Source organism: Atractosteus spatula, chromosome 11, assembly GCF_055471065.1.
Source record: "Atractosteus spatula isolate fAtrSpa1 chromosome 11, fAtrSpa1.hap1, whole genome shotgun sequence".
Lineage (NCBI taxonomy): Eukaryota > Metazoa > Chordata > Actinopteri > Semionotiformes > Lepisosteidae > Atractosteus > Atractosteus spatula.
In genome coordinates, this window is record NC_142716.1 from 3,335,323 (window position 1) to 3,350,587 (window position 15,265).

The window sequence follows — 15,265 nt, forward strand, 5'->3', positions numbered from 1 at the left end:
AAATGTCTTCAAACAACGCTTTATTGGAGATTTTTTGACATATCACTTTTAAAACCTACTTAACCAATTTAGGAAAACCGTAATTAATCCCGGTCATTTGCCATTTAAATTTCCAATCCACTTCTTGGTGTGGTGGCACTTGGGGATTAATTGTGGTTACTCTTCTCTAAAATCACTGCCACAATGAAAACGGCTTAGCAGACGCACATAGACACCCAGACCACGGCATTTGGAGATTCGATCGCTTTGCCAGTTAAGGTGCAGACGGATGCCGACTCAGTCCAATCTGACTTCGGGAGTTTGTTTTCGGATCAGCCATCCCGAAGGTTTGTCTCAAGCTACAGACAAATGAGAGCCTTAAGCAGGCCTATCCCTTACCAGTTTACATTTACAAATAAAGGCTTTTATTTCTTTATGTACATATAAAATAATTTACATTATTTTAAAAGAAGAATTCAGAATCCTCAACAAAAGGAGCAGAAGGGCAGGATCCAGATTAACTTCTGGATACTTTGGAAGTGCTCGGATGGGGAAGTTCACATTCCCACAGGAAGTGCTGCATGATCCATCTAACCTAAGATCTACCATGTATTTACCACACCGCTTGTCAGGTGAGCAGATATAATCATACAGTAAGATACAAATTGAACAGGTGATGAACTCCAGGAGTCTGATTGCATTAAATAGACTAGATGAACAACCAATCAGATAATTGAGGGCAGGACCGCAGCTGACAGACTTCATAAGGCTGTCCTCACTGTCTCCAGGGTGTGATTCAATTTTCATTTAAACCTCTAGCATGTCAGTGAGCATACAGAATCTAGAAATGTTCATAAAGGCTGAGGGTTAGGTGAGGTGGAAACCTTTATGTTAAGTACATGGGAATCACCATGCATTACAGCACTGCATTGCATGTGAAAATGTCATTAAACAGAACGTATTCATCATCTTTATGTTTGGTCGTCAAAAATTATTACATCATCAAGTTATATACTGTCCCTTACATCCTATTTTATCTTGGATTTTAGATATTTTAGTCACATATAACCTTGGACATTACTTAATATACATGGCTCAGAGTCACACTTTTCATTTCTGAAGATAAATTACACACGTGCATTAAGTTAATTGGGATGTATCTAGAATAAGAGCTTGGTGCTTGTACTATAATTGTTGTTGAAGAATCTGGGTTCTTGTTTTATTGTGTCTTATGCATCCTCTTTCTCCCTTTGTCTCAGATTACAATGTTGAAATGAAAAAATAATTAAATATTTGTTTTCACAGTCTTCTTCACAGAAGGCAACACTGACTTTAAAACACTGACCAGAGAAATGGGAACTAACAGAGTAGGCTATTTACAAAGCTGGAAAGGTCCTTGATGTGTGAGTCCACACATTTAGTCATTCTGTCACATTCAGGACAGTTGAGGACAGGAAGAAGAGCAGACAAAACTGTGCTGAGCTCTGTTCAGGGCGAGCCGGCTCAAGAGAAACAGATAGTGGGACTGAAACACCTCCCTCTCCCTTCTGATTGTAGATGCAGCTGTGCCTGAGGGAGTTTCAATCACATCAGTTCTCTTGGTTTACCATACTTGCTTATGGTAGCAGTTGCTTTAAACATTCTAGGTTTCATTGATATAGTTCCTCATTTCCTTTTTGAAAAGAACTGCAGTCCTTATAATCTTTTGTGGACTTGATTGGGACTTCTTTTCACTAAAACTCTCAGTTGTGTCTTCAGAGGGGCAAACTATGTCTGTCTCACAAGAAGACCTAGATGTGGTAGCAGAATCTAGGTCAAGCCTTGGCCACTGAACAGGAGCATTGATGTCTCAACAGTGCATTCTCACGGAGTGTCTTTAGTACTGTTTAAGCATTACTATTCAAAGCACTGAAACGGCAAGGACGAGTCAGACAGCTTTTGTTAAGTCCGCTGTCGTATGCATCAATGGAACGCAGGTTTCTTTTGAAAGCAGTTGGTCGTGTATTGGGTCTTCCTCAGACAACAAAGACAAGTGTTAAGCCCCAAGTGTTAAGTGAACAGATGCAAGAGATCTGGACCAAAAGCCTGGGCACGTGTCCTGGGTTCGGGAGTACTGGTATCAGGGCAGGTCAGGGAAGGCAGGGCAGGTGACCACGGCGCAGGAGGTCAGTTGGGCAGAGTGTCCAGGCCCAGCGAGGCGGCATGCTGTTTGGCACGGAGCCGCAGGTTCTCAATGCTGGTGGTCTTGCTGTTAAGGCTGGGCAGGCTGCCTGACGCCTGCAAGATGGGGTTGTTCCAGACTTGCTGGGCGTGAGACAGGGACTGGTAGTAGGACTGACAGTGCAGGGAGCCCAGCGGTGCCGCCATGTTGACGTTCATGCCTAGGTAAGGCATGGAGGAGGGCGTGCCCATGTCAAAGGAAGAGTAGTGCACCAGGTTGTTGGTGGCTGCCATGTGTTGGCGGAACTGCTCCTGCAGGCGGAAGAGACTGAGCGGGGACGAGGAATATGAGTGGCTCTGTGCCATCCCACTGCTGACACCACTGGAGGACGGGATTGCCGAAGAACTAAGAGGCGAGTCTGGGAAAATGGAAAGAAAATTAAACGATGAAGACGGTGTAGTAGATAGAATAGTGCTGACTGGGCTTCTTGAGCATTGTAAAATCAGAAGGGCAAGCTTCAGAGACGATAAATGGAATATTGCAAGAAACTTGGATTTTATTCCAATCTGAGTGATCATAAACCTACAAGTTATGTGTTGCTCAACACATTATAACTGGAAGAGTGTCTATGTGCTGCAGTGTATTTATGTGGAGGCTGATATTAGACAGCGTGATCTTAAAGAAAGTTTCCAGAATTTGCCCATTTAACCTACTTGGCTTACTTTGGGAAGCAAAACATTCTGAGAAACTTTAAGTTCAGATAAATGGTGGACTACCCGAATGGCTCACTGAAACACTCGTTTTAGGCAGTAACCATAATTGTGGGTCCGTAAACGTGACCCCCTGGACGTAACTGTCTCGACTCACCTGCTTTGGGACTCATGCGTTTGCACGGTGGGGATTTGTTGCCAGGGGCGTGGCTCTTGTCGCCTTTTGGCTCCTCCCTGTGTTGCTTGAGCTCCTCCCCCTCATCTGTCTGCTCCTCTGCCGCGGACTCGCTGCCCGACTGCTCGGCCGAGGTGACGTTCACTTCCACGCTCATCTCCGCGGCCAGAGGGTGCGGCGGGCGCTCGGCCTCTGAGGAGGAGGACGACGCAGAGGAGGGGGGGTTGTGGGCCTCGGAGACGGCGGTCGCGGGCGGCTCCCCCTTGCCCTCCTCCAGCCCCACGTCGGCCGCCTCCTTCTGCTTCTGCAGCTGCTCCTTCTGCAGGCTGCGCTGCTTCTTCCTGAACTTGGCGCGGCGGTTCTTGAACCACACCTGCGGGGACAGAAATCCCCGCTGGGGGCTCAGTTCGTGCTCTTTATGGAAATGTCGCCGCGTCCGCTAAAACAGCAAAATCATGTTCACGGCCTCAATCCTGAGGTTCACCCCTGCTGGGTTATGTTCCTGCTGCGTTCAATATGTCATCAAACCCCCCCCGATTAAACTAATGAGCTGCTTCATTAGAACTTCTGAAGGTTCTTTTTATTCTACTGGGAAGCTGGAGTGACAATATCTGCAATATTTTAAGTTGCACATAAACCACAATAGTTGAAAGGCAACCTCCAACGAGGTTTGACAGCAGAAAACAATTAAAGAACCCAAATTAGTTGGAAGTGTGGGGAAGTGGTTAGGGCTTTGAACTGGTAATTTGTAGGTTGTGGGCTCAAATCCCACGTTGGGCACTGTTGTTCTACTCGTATGCACTGCATGTTATTCAGATTTCTTCCCTCAAACGCTGGTCTGCTTAGGTTGACACAAACATTGCCTTGGATGTAGCACGTTCGAGTAGGGAGCTGCGTCTGCACGCGTAGGCCGCAAAGGAACAGGTAGAGGTTTATTCCCTGCTGAAAAGGAAAGAGAAGAGACATGACGTTTCAGCTCCGGGACCCGAAGAAGGCTCCACAGACGAAACGTTGTGGCTCTTTTCTTTTCGGCAGAGAGCCATCCTCCACCTCTTGCTTTGCTGCCTCGGACAAAGGTGTCTACAGAGCTCTGACGCCCTTGTCTGCGTGCGCTCGGCTGGGCTGCCGGCGCCCGCTGCATCAGGCCGGCACTGGGCGCACCTGGACGCGGGCCTCGGGGAGGTTGGTGCACATGGCCAGGCGCTCCCTCATCACCACGTCGGGGTAGTGGGTCTTCTGGAAGGTCTTCTCCAGAGCCTCCAGCTGCTGGGCGGTGAAGGCGGTGCGGCTGCGGCGCTGCTTGCGGTGCTGGGAGCCGTAGCGCGCCTCGAGGATGATGTCTTGGAATGTACAGCCGTTGGAAGAGAAGAGACCAGTGGCCAGTTTAATTAATGGACAGGTCAGGAACGTGTTTCCCCTCTAACTTTTCCCACTCTGCTCTTCCCTCACAGCCTGGAATCCGGGTTACTGAGTAACGTCGGAAATCTCAGGCTGAGGACAGTATCCAGGACAATCCAGGATTGTGAGCCCCTGTGACCATGAGCGACCGTACACCAGGTTTGTGCAAGTGAACCCGAGCTACAGCCTGGAAAACTACTACAGGCGTATTTTGCCACCTGTGCACTGGTCGTAAATGATCGGGGACACTGGACGAAAATTCGCTGCTCATGGTTGGAAATTGAGGCTTGCTTTGCACACCCCCTTCCAAAATCCCTTTATTATACAAACAACTCGCCATCCTAAAAATAATCACCAAATACCACTTCAAGCAGGTTGCGGTCAAGAGAGCAAGAGAGAACTCGTCTTGTGCCGTCCGTGTGTGCTGCTGTCTCTTACCAGCCAGTCTCTCCGCCAGGGTGAGAGCGTGCACTGAGGGCCTGTAGTCAGGGGCGTGCTGGGCCTGCTGCGCCGCCTGTTGGTGCAGGTTGTACATTGCACTCAGGGAGTTCATCGCGTGGAGGGAGTACCCGTTCACTCCATAGTGCTGCATGGTGACTGGCGCCTGGCAGACAAGGAAACAGGTACGTTTCAGGGTGACGAAGAAAAAGAGACGCTAAGTACGACCTTGTAAATCAAACAACCCCTGTACACAAACCCTCCACGCACTCGCCAGAAATAAACAACAACAACAACAACAACAACAACAACAACAACAACAAAAACAATGCAGAGCTTTATCTGCGCCTTAACTTCCAGATCCCCCGCGTTGAACATCACTGAACCTCCCTTCTCAGTGAATCGTTTAACAGTTATATGAGGTGACCAGTCACAAAAATAATTAAAGACGAGGCTGAAGCTTAAAAACAGTAGAGGAGCGGAGTGAGCGGTGTGGTCCCGGAGAACACAGACACTCAGGCTGAGACACTGAGAGAAGCGGTGCGCTGTAGGTCTGACCTCAAGAGGCTACAATTAGAGCGGGTTTTATACAAAATGTGGAAAACGACAGATCTGGGCATCTTGGCTCTATACATGCAACATGCGAGCTTTTGACTTTAATCGAAGGGGTTTGTGTAACACTAGAGTTGCACGTTTCAGGTGTGTGAAATGTTGTTTTTTTTTAAAATAGATTATCACCCCAGTGAGACGGCCGAGTTCAGCAGCGTTGGTTGTCGCTCTCTTCACTGACAAGAGACTGCAACCGCGCCCGTCTCCCTGTGCACTAACGCTTTCTTAATTTCACCATCAGCACGACCGGTCGAAACGCCTTTTTTTTAATACAAAAAAAAACCCCACAATTACTGAAATATTAGAAATACCACACGCAAGCACTTTTTGCTGGTGTTGAAATTAAAAAGTAATTTATCAAGAGGGTGGCCTATCCTTCTTTAAGACAAATTGTGCTTACTGTTGTTAAACCGTCTTTATATATCATTAAGCAGGCAGGCAAGCCAGTCCTCGCCAAGAGCGCCTTTAATTTCACCAGACCTACAAAATAATAGATTTTTAGGTACTTTAATACAAAACCTCCTCAAACTGTGAAGTGTGTAATCATTTACGTCCCAATGATTAATGTTATCTTAACTTTTTTTTACAAAAATACACAACTTTATTACACCGCTCCGTGTTAAGATTTTTTGTTGTTGTTGTTGTTGTTGTTGCTGCTTTTCGGCGATTATCTTCTACTGCTACGTTAAAGTACACCCCCCACTCCCTTAAAACGGTGTCTCTTTTCTGGGTTCACCGTGCTTCAACAGCGCCTCCCATTGAGAGGGGTGTCCCCAGAACGGGCCTACGCGTCACCGAAGTCGCCTGCTGTCGCTGCCCCTTCCTCCTCGTCTGGTACCCCCGCTTCGCCCTGTGCTCTCGGGCCGCCTCCTGTCGCTGACCCGGGAGCACAGTCCCCGCACTCGGGAGCGAACAGACCCCTAACGGCAGGTTCAGCTCTCATGCGGAGCCCAAGGCTGAAGGTTGCACCTCCAGCAAATCCCCCCCCCCGAACTGACGGCTTTTTTAATTGTTGTCAATGAATCGGCTAATAACGTTGTGTTGGTTGCAAAAGCAAAGCGAGCAGTTCGCCTTTTGGGGCAGTGCGAGAGACAGCTTAAACCTTCTTTCTTTCTCTCCCTCCCTCTCTCTCTCTCTGACAAAACCGTTATCCATTAACATCCAATTATTACTTGGCCCAAGCCATTAATTATAAATCAGGCTTCTAATTGGGATAATTAGCTCTCTTTCAGTTAATGTAGTGTGACTGATGCTTTTAGAAAGAATTTAATCACTCCATTTGCTCGTGATTGCAGTACCTTTAAATCCCCCTAAACCTTATTTTTTTAAATAAAAAAAATTGAAAAAAAAATGCTAAAAAGCTATTCAATTTATTTTTAAGTATCTGTGGTGAGAGCGCTTATCGGACACGCCAGGATGCCAGATCAAAGCTGGCATTCCCGTTCACTCAAAATAATTAAGTGCATTTGAAAGAATTACAATCGTTTGAAGAGTTTATGTGAAACTTTCCCTTTCTGTCCACTTCAAGCTTATCGCGGGCATCGGTCCTATGAGAACTCGCAACCAATGCGATTTATTTATAAGCGTTTTGTGTAGCGGACTGTTTTACGTACTATTTCCATCCTGGTGATAAATGCCATCCCGCTTAATGTTTTTCTTTTTTTAAATAAAACAGTCGTAGAAATATAAACGAATCTCCAGCTAAAGTGAAATCAAATAAATCTTAAATTTAAAAAAAATCAAGTGTTCACTCGACAAAGACGCCCTTCGATCTTACACATACATACTCCGAATGATGATACCACTGCTGGTGATCATAATAATGAGCTAATAGTCACCGTGGTGAAGACAGACAGCTTTAAATGCACCTGTTTGTATAAGACATACTGCTGTAAGAAGCGAACTCGCTTATTAAAAATTAGGGTACCACTAGACTAGCAAATCAAAAACAGATGAAAAACCCGACTCAGTGCTTGCATAAACTGACCCGACTGAACTTCGTTAAGTATTAAAATGCGAGAAAATGAGTTAATAGACAAAACGAAACAAGCATCTTGAAGACAATTTCCCTACGTAGAGTAAGTTGCTAGTGTCTCGGTCTCGTACAAGATACTGAGATATCCTCGTCGCAGCTGGGAACAGTTCACGTGTGAAACCGCTGTAGCCCACTTCTTTACAAAAACCGGTTAAGAACGGTTATTGAAGGAGTTTAAGGGACCTTTTTTTTTCCGAGGTAGAATTTGCTCCAGCGCTGCAGGACATGATTAGATATGTATTACTATCATGGTCTTCGGCAAAAACGAATATCTTAGAGCATCAAGCAACTGGAACTGTGAAAGGACCCCGAGGAAAACGTGCAAGTCTTCTAGCGCTTGGCTGGTGTCTGGAGACTCGCGGCTGGGCGCCGGCTGGTTCAAAGTATTTCCTTTAAAAATGGTCATTTTCCTATTTATATACATACATAACAGAGTTATGTGCAACCCGTTTAAACATGCTTAGTATCATTAAAGTAAAATAATACTTTTTTATGTTAAACGTATTTGCAGTGGCTATTATGACTTTCACTAAGGCGTATTTGATAGTTTTACGCCTGCAACTATTTCGCTTATTCCTTCCTTCACTTATAGTTTTTTAATTGTTTTCTAATTATTATTGCTTGGCCTTATATAGCGCTATTCATCACGAAGGATCCCAAAACGCTTCGCACATTAAGGGGAAACACCCTCGCCCGCCACCGAAGTGAAGAGCCCAGAGCACATCGACCAGGAATAGTCTGGTTCGTCTTAAATCCCACTAACGTTTTTTTTAAACTATTGTGTTTAAAATCAGTCATTACCTTAAAAAAATATATCACAATCCAAGAATCAATTCGTGCTAAATAATTCTTTTTTTTCGCTACGTTAAAACTGTGTGTCCTTATGCTTTTAATTTTAATAATTAGATTTTAATTAATTCCGTTTCAGTCCCCAAAAGGAACGGGATATTCAAATCTGCTAATTTGCATTAATAGAGATATTTAGCGGTCTGTCAGGTTTGGGGTGAGAGACAATTAGAAACAATGTCCTCGCTGGAATGAAAATGTTAACAACAGAGTTTTTGTTTTAAATTAAACACATCTGAAAACCTCCCACGGGCATAACAAGGGCATTTGATGTTATATCGGTATCTTAAAGACCATACTGTAAATTGTTTGTATTCATGAATATATTAATTATTTTAATAACCAAAATATTGGGGGGAAAGGTTCCCAAGTAATAAACACATCTATAATTAATTATAAGGGCTTTAATTTATTTATTTAAGATTTCCTTGGTGGCAATTCAACGTTTTCCCATGGAAATAATTTCGTTTTCAAAATAGTCCTTAGAGGAACAGCGGGGAGCAGATTTTCATACACTTAACACAACTTGTGATATTTCTTTAAATAACACACGGCTCATTAAGGTTAACAAATGCTAGCATTTATGTCAGCAGGCACACTGGAAAGACGATCTGCTGTTCATTATCATCACAGTTATTATTAAAGAAGCCGAAGTCCTAAATCTAACCACTATTTTAAATATTAGCCAAAGCCGCAATATTTCAGTTTGGGTGAATACATCTGGGTAAACGGAAGCCAAAAAAAACACAACAAAATAAAAGTAATTAATCTTTCTATTGGTAAGGGTTTGTATAATATAAGTTTGTTATATAACAGATTGTAGTAATTGAATTTAACCTGTAATTGTGCGTAGGGATGTTTTCAATTAACTCTTGATTTCCACTAATTGCTTTCAATGCTCTCTGTCACACCATAAGCCACGGTGTGAATTTTTCTGGTCTAATCCTATTCAGATATAAAGCCTCCTTTATTTATCAAGCCTTTAATTAACAGAAAATGGCACAAATACGATTCCAGAATTGTGACGCATTTATTTCTACGCATCCGTTAAGTGCTTATAAGCTTGTTGTATGGTTGTATATCTTTGAAATACCTTAGATTTGTTTCGCCACAAACCACAAAGCTTTAAAATAGCAACCTTTGATTTCGACAATTTAAAATTCATTCAAATTTGTTCAGTGATTTCTGCGGTAAAATGCGATTGAGTACCTTGTTTAATAGTCATCCTATTACTTACATTTCCAAGAGGAAACACCGAGGCTGTCCAGTGTACCAGGAAAGATCTTTTCCACATCTAACATACGCTATATAGTTTTTGTAGTGTTTGTGTAAACCGTTTACGTTCACGCCATGTTAGCAGTGACAGTCAAATTTCATGACCTTCCCCGGGAGCTAGACAGACTGGAATTAAAATGTGGAGACATTGTCACTTTTGGAGCAAAACAAAAAAGATCTTGTTTGCTCTTTGCCATATAATTGATTGAGGATTAAAACAACATGTACAGATCAAACTGACAACACACATATTCCAGAACAAATCCCATGCTAAAGGCATTTGGGATTTTCTCTTTGGAGAATGACAGTACCGATGTTGTTATACACTGCAGAGGTAAAATGGTCTTAAGACGGTAAACCTACAAAAACTCGGACTGATCAGTTTTGTTTCCGGATAAGCAGCACAGGTGTCCCGGTATACAGATTTCGATCCTATTAACTGTAAGTCTGCCTCGGAAACCAAAATTCCCATCTCCCTCTCTTCAGACTCACCCAGGAGTTTTTCTCCGATTCTCCGTCAGTTACGGTGCTCATTTCCAGCCTAATAATAATAATAATAATTCACGGCGGCGGCTGACAGAAGTGGCCATTGCGCAAAGGGAATAACTTTATTGCGCCTGGACAGAAGGTGCTTTGCTAAACATTAACTTTTCTCCCCAAGTGTTTGACTTGAATGGAAGCCGTTTCTCCCTCTCTTTCTCCTGGCCCCTACCCTATCGCCCGAGGGCTTCGTGTGGCGGAGATGCATGAGATCTGTGCTGTAAAATATGCATGCTGATCCCCACTTGATTCTCCATCTAATGGAGGTGCAAATAGGTTTCGACTGCGGCGTCTTTCATTTATCATCGGCGCTGACGCGAACTGCCAGTGCGCGCTCCCGGACCTGCACCTCTTTCCCCGCGTGTAAAACGCGACGCTTCAGTCCCGCAAAATAGATACGCGACTTTTAAAAAAAACAAAACAAAAAAAAAATGCAAAGCGATCGATTCGAAGAAATCCCCCGTAAAAATGATTGAACGTTTAAATCAGTGTCTAACTTCTGGTCAAATCCCGACACGGCTCACTAAGTACACCCATGTAACACACGCTAATATCAAATGTATTTGGAAGTAAGTCGTTTTGCAGGTAGGTAAATTATTATTTTTATTATTATTATTATTATTATTATTATTATTATTATTATGACATCGTCAGCTGCAGCGCATGAACACTCCGCTAATAATAAACTTTTTTTTTCTTTGGACTCAGCCCTGGAGTCTAAGCCCAGCGCGCCCGCGGCAGTGGAGCACCAAGCTGCTCGATTGTTAAAGCGTCATTATGTAAATCGGCATGAATTTACAGTGTTACTCTATGATCCGGTTAAATGAGGGGAAAAAAAAAGTGTTATTGTAAACGGCCCCTCACCCTTGGGCGACTCGCTTGGTCTACAGCCAGCGCCAATCTGGGCTCCCCGCACCTCTCCCATTACGTATTCTGATCTGTCAAAAACTGGGGGCGCAAGTGTCTGACCCGAGCGTCGCGAGAGACCGGGGGGAGACCTCGGACCGATCAAGAGAGAAAATAAAAACGTGTTTTTAATACTATGGGTTATGAAGCAACGGGTTTTTAATTTCTCTCATCGCGATTCGCGAGTCAACAGAGCGCGCAGTCCCTGCGGTACTCGGACGCTTTGGAGCTGGATGGTCCAGGAGTAATATTTCGAGCGCTTTGTAATGTGCTGTTTAAATTCACCCAAACAAGCTATTTAACAGATGGCCGCTGATTTCTTTACGATACCCGCATCCTGTACCATCTATGAGTGTCAACAAAATCATACGCACGCACCGTCCGGTTCGTAACATCGACTTGTATAAAGTATTCTTATCTCTCCCCCCCAAAACAAAAAAAAGTTCCTACCTTACTTTAACTGCGTTCCAACAGTCCTAGCAAGGAGTGGGCTGTCGTACTGGTATCCTGCCCGTCCTTGGCTTGTATAGAAAAGTTGAGCCGCTCAGAATAGTCTCGCAGTTGCGATTTTCCCCCTCCGTGTTCTGTGTGATCTTTAGCGTCAGAGTCTCCTTATAGCGTCCTGCTGACTAGAATACACGGTGTCTGCGTCCCGCGCTCTCCATTGGTGTATTCGAATTGAACAGAATCTTTGAAGCTGCCATCTACCGGGCCTAGGGTTGAAGAAGGATTTTAAAGAGCGCCCTGAGGAGACATACGAGATTTCTAATGGTCCTTTGCCGCGTCAATCAAACTAGAAAGGCTTAGTATCTCCCCCCCCCCCCTCCCCTCTCCGGACTCCTCTGTCCTATACGCTTACTTCATTTCCAGTCTTCTCCATGTGTAAATACCGCTGTTAATGAGCAAACACGCACACACTCAAAAACGCCGTGCGTTTTTCATCTGTGCGCAAAGTGCATTACAGTGCCGTTGATAGGACTTTGAATCCAGTAAGCTCCATACGCATTTATTATATACAGCTTTCCTGTTGTTTTTCTATTATTTCAAATACGATCGCAACATAAAAAGTAAGGCGAAGAAGAAAACAGGGACGAAAAAAAAAATCAACCTTTTTTGTTTTTTCCGCAGACGAGTTTGTAACTCTCTCCTCTCCTCGGGAAGGAATCATTCCGCAGAATAAACTCCAGTAGTAGAATATCGCTGTGCACGTCAGATTCCGACGAGTTTTGGGAGCGTTTGAAAATGATTCACCACAGTTGTCGATGTTTTCTAAAATGAATTCAGACTTTGGAGTTTAAGTAAAGTTTTTAACTTGGGGACACTTTTTAAGCTGCTTAGAGATTGATACAGTATAGCAGGCTCGATGCACACAAATTAGCTGGTATTATCTTCATGTTTTCTGGCGCTCAAAGTCTGTGGATGCTGTAGTGCACGTACGGCCTGCTGTGAGCGGGGGCATCTTTTACAGACGATAAGGTTGCAGTGTATTCTATGTGAATAAGATTTTTCGTATATTAGTTAACACTCGTGTTTGTGTATAGACCCTTGCGCTCGTCAAGTCTCATCGTTTCATAATTGAACGTTAAACAGCTTTTGCAGATCTGGGCTTTAAGTGAACACGCTGCTCCTGCAGACTGCGTGCTGCGGTCCCAGAGCTCGGAGGGGCACACGTTTAAAAACCCAACTGGCGTTAAAAAGACGCCTGCATGATTTACACCAATACGTTTGAAGGTGTCTCAGAAAGAAAATAAACAGAAGGGACCCGTTTGGGGGGGCGTTTTACACACAGTTCAAAATAATCTTGAAAGGAAAATATCTTGTATTTCTTCTCCTTAGTGGAGTTTTTCTTGTTGCTCTCAGGTATGTATAGATATACATATACAGCCCTCGGCTAGTTACATAGATCCAGTTCTTTGGCGCATAGTAAGTTGAATAACTCAAGCGTTAATTTTATTTGCTTTTCAGCTTTGTCATACTATTGCTGCAGAGAGCGCGGGGCAAAGCCTTTAGAGAGATCTCTAATAGATGCCAGGGTGCTGCCTTTAGAATCTCTCCCGGCCCTGAAGGATTTAGGATGGGATTGGGGAGACAAGACGCCATTTCAGCCTCCAAAAACCCCTGTCTTAAAATGACTGCTGGTAAGAGGATTAAAACAATAATGCCCTTCTCTTCTTGAAGGTTTTTAGAAAAGATTTCTTCTCCCGGAGCAAAACCGTTTAGGCTGGAATTAAGGGCAGCGAAAAGTAGCCTTTTAATGTAAAGCTTGCATATTTTGTTGAGATTCTCCGAGAAAGGGAGAGGCAGGGTGAAAATCCTTAACTGAATTTTATCTTTGGCCGTGTGTGTTGTTTTTTCCCCCCCATCTTTAGAAATCGAAATTGCAGACAAAATATTTCCTGGAACTGAAAAATATGAATATCGCCCGTAGTCCGTTTTGTTCTATCTAACCTTGTCTATCAAGTCCCGCGAATAAACTGTTACACATAAAGTTTAATACAAAAGAAAACACCTGTAAACCTGACCGGTCTATGGGCTTAAGGGTATTTTATTTCGTCTTTTTAAATGCTGTATGAGCCTCTGTAAATATTTTATCTTGGCGTATTTTTGTGATCAGAACAGGTGCTGAAGGAAACTCGGTGTTTTGACAAAAAAAATAAAGCAAGCTGATTCGCAATACTGTAAGAAAGTAGTGCAACACACACATCACGTTATACTGTACAGTGAACGCTGGAGGTTGATGACGAGATCAAGTAAGATATTAAGAACACTTGCATAAATACTCTGTGAGACAATGTCTTTTCTTCTGGCTACAGGCTTGGCGACTTTGAAGTTTTGCACGAGTGATGCGTACAAAAGGCGCCCTGGTTTTTGGCCATTGACTTCATCCTCTAAACCCACAGAGGAGTTTACTACTTTTGTTTAGAGACGATTCTTTGAGAATTTTGGATTCCTCTTCCAGAAAAAATAAATATCTAAAATATTCGTTTGTTAAAAGTGGCGGGGGGTTTTTTCCCCGTAAAGGGCTTTGCATTTTAAAAGAAACCTTATTATTAGTCACGCAGTTCCAATTAAAAACAAGGGTATTGCAGTGGGTATCTAACTTAATTTACAAATGGCTAAAACCGCAATCTAACAGGTTGATTAAGAAATTGTCAGTTGAACCTCGAATTTCTGAACAAGCCAAGTTCTTAATATTATGAATTACATAAATTAATGAATTGTGAGTAACAACATTGTGATTTGTTTACTTTATCAGTCAAATAACTCCGGTAATACTTTTTTCATTGCACAATGGGGGAAGTTTGGAAGGATTTAAGGGAAACAGGTTAAATATTAAAGTCTACTTAAATTGCGCATTTCACGTTTTATTCCTATGCAAAGTATAAAGTTATTTTTTGTACTTTCTGCAAATATATGTATTATGTGTTATAAGATTTAACATTATCGTGTGATCGTTTCAATAAAAATATTTTTTTGTGATTCCGGTTTAAAATAAATGCTAAGTAAATTCACTATTTTTCAGAGACATGAATTCACTAAAATCATATCTTGTTTTTTCGTTGATTTTTGCGCTAGTGTTAAACACGCTCAACGAGGAGGCTGTTCTGTCACTTCAGTATTTCTTAAAATGCGTGAGGTTATAGTGAAGAAAAGTTTGAGATTCCAGCTAGCAAACTGAACGTGCTATAGATGTTTCAAGACAAATATTGAAAAATATCTTTTTTTTTAGTTGAGAACATCTTTTTTCTCTTTTTTTTCTTTTTTTTCGGTAGCACTCCGTTTCATTCCCATATAACGAAGTTTGACTTGTATTTTGTGGAAACAAAGTGTAGTTGTCGCAGATATTTGTCCCCTGGATACAAACCCTATACAGTACAACAATCACTGGAAAAATGACCTGATTTTGCACGTTTTAACGATCTGTTCAACTCAGAGTTTCAAACGAACAACAATTCAAAAATATCGAAATGAGTAAAAGCAATTTCCGAAGCACTGCTCCCTTTGGAGCTCGTGTTTGAATGGCGGGTTCTTCAAAACAACGTGAATTAAGGTTCGCAGAAGTTGTTTTTTTTTTATAAATACTAATACTTCATCTCCCAGTTGTTGTTTTTACTTTGTGGATTATTTCGCTCAGACCGGTGCATGAACTCAGATGAGCTCTCCTGAGCCGACCCGCCCTCTCGGTGCCTTCC

General features: G+C 42.9%; 1 protein-coding gene across 1 annotated transcript; it reads right to left on the bottom strand.

Annotated features, from left to right (window-relative positions):
• Positions 1-11,662, bottom strand: LOC148823318 (diencephalon/mesencephalon homeobox protein 1-A-like). Its single transcript, XM_088927821.1, has 5 exons — positions 11,523-11,662; positions 4,784-5,027; positions 4,187-4,398; positions 3,008-3,398; positions 1-2,558 (listed from the first exon to the last, which is right to left on the bottom strand). The coding sequence occupies exons 2-5, from the start codon at positions 5,013-5,015 to the stop codon at positions 2,146-2,148; spliced, it is 1,248 nt and encodes a 415-aa protein (XP_088783947.1). The 5' UTR covers positions 5,016-5,027; positions 11,523-11,662; the 3' UTR covers positions 1-2,145.
• Positions 11,663-15,265: the final 3,603 nt, after the last annotated feature.

Excerpts from the sequence above, each read along its gene's own strand:
- LOC148823318 (XM_088927821.1), bottom strand. The coding sequence starts at position 5,015 with ATGCAGCACTATGGAGTGAACGGGTACTCCCTCCACGCGATGAACTCC. Across the intron at positions 4,399-4,783 it reads CGCAACCTGCTTGAAGTGGT|GTCTCTTCTCTTCCAACGGC; the intron begins ATTTGGTGATTA and ends AACTGGCCACTG. Across the intron at positions 2,559-3,007 it reads ACGCATGAGTCCCAAAGCAG|ACTCGCCTCTTAGTTCTTCG; the intron begins GTGAGTCGAGAC and ends CCATTTTCCCAG.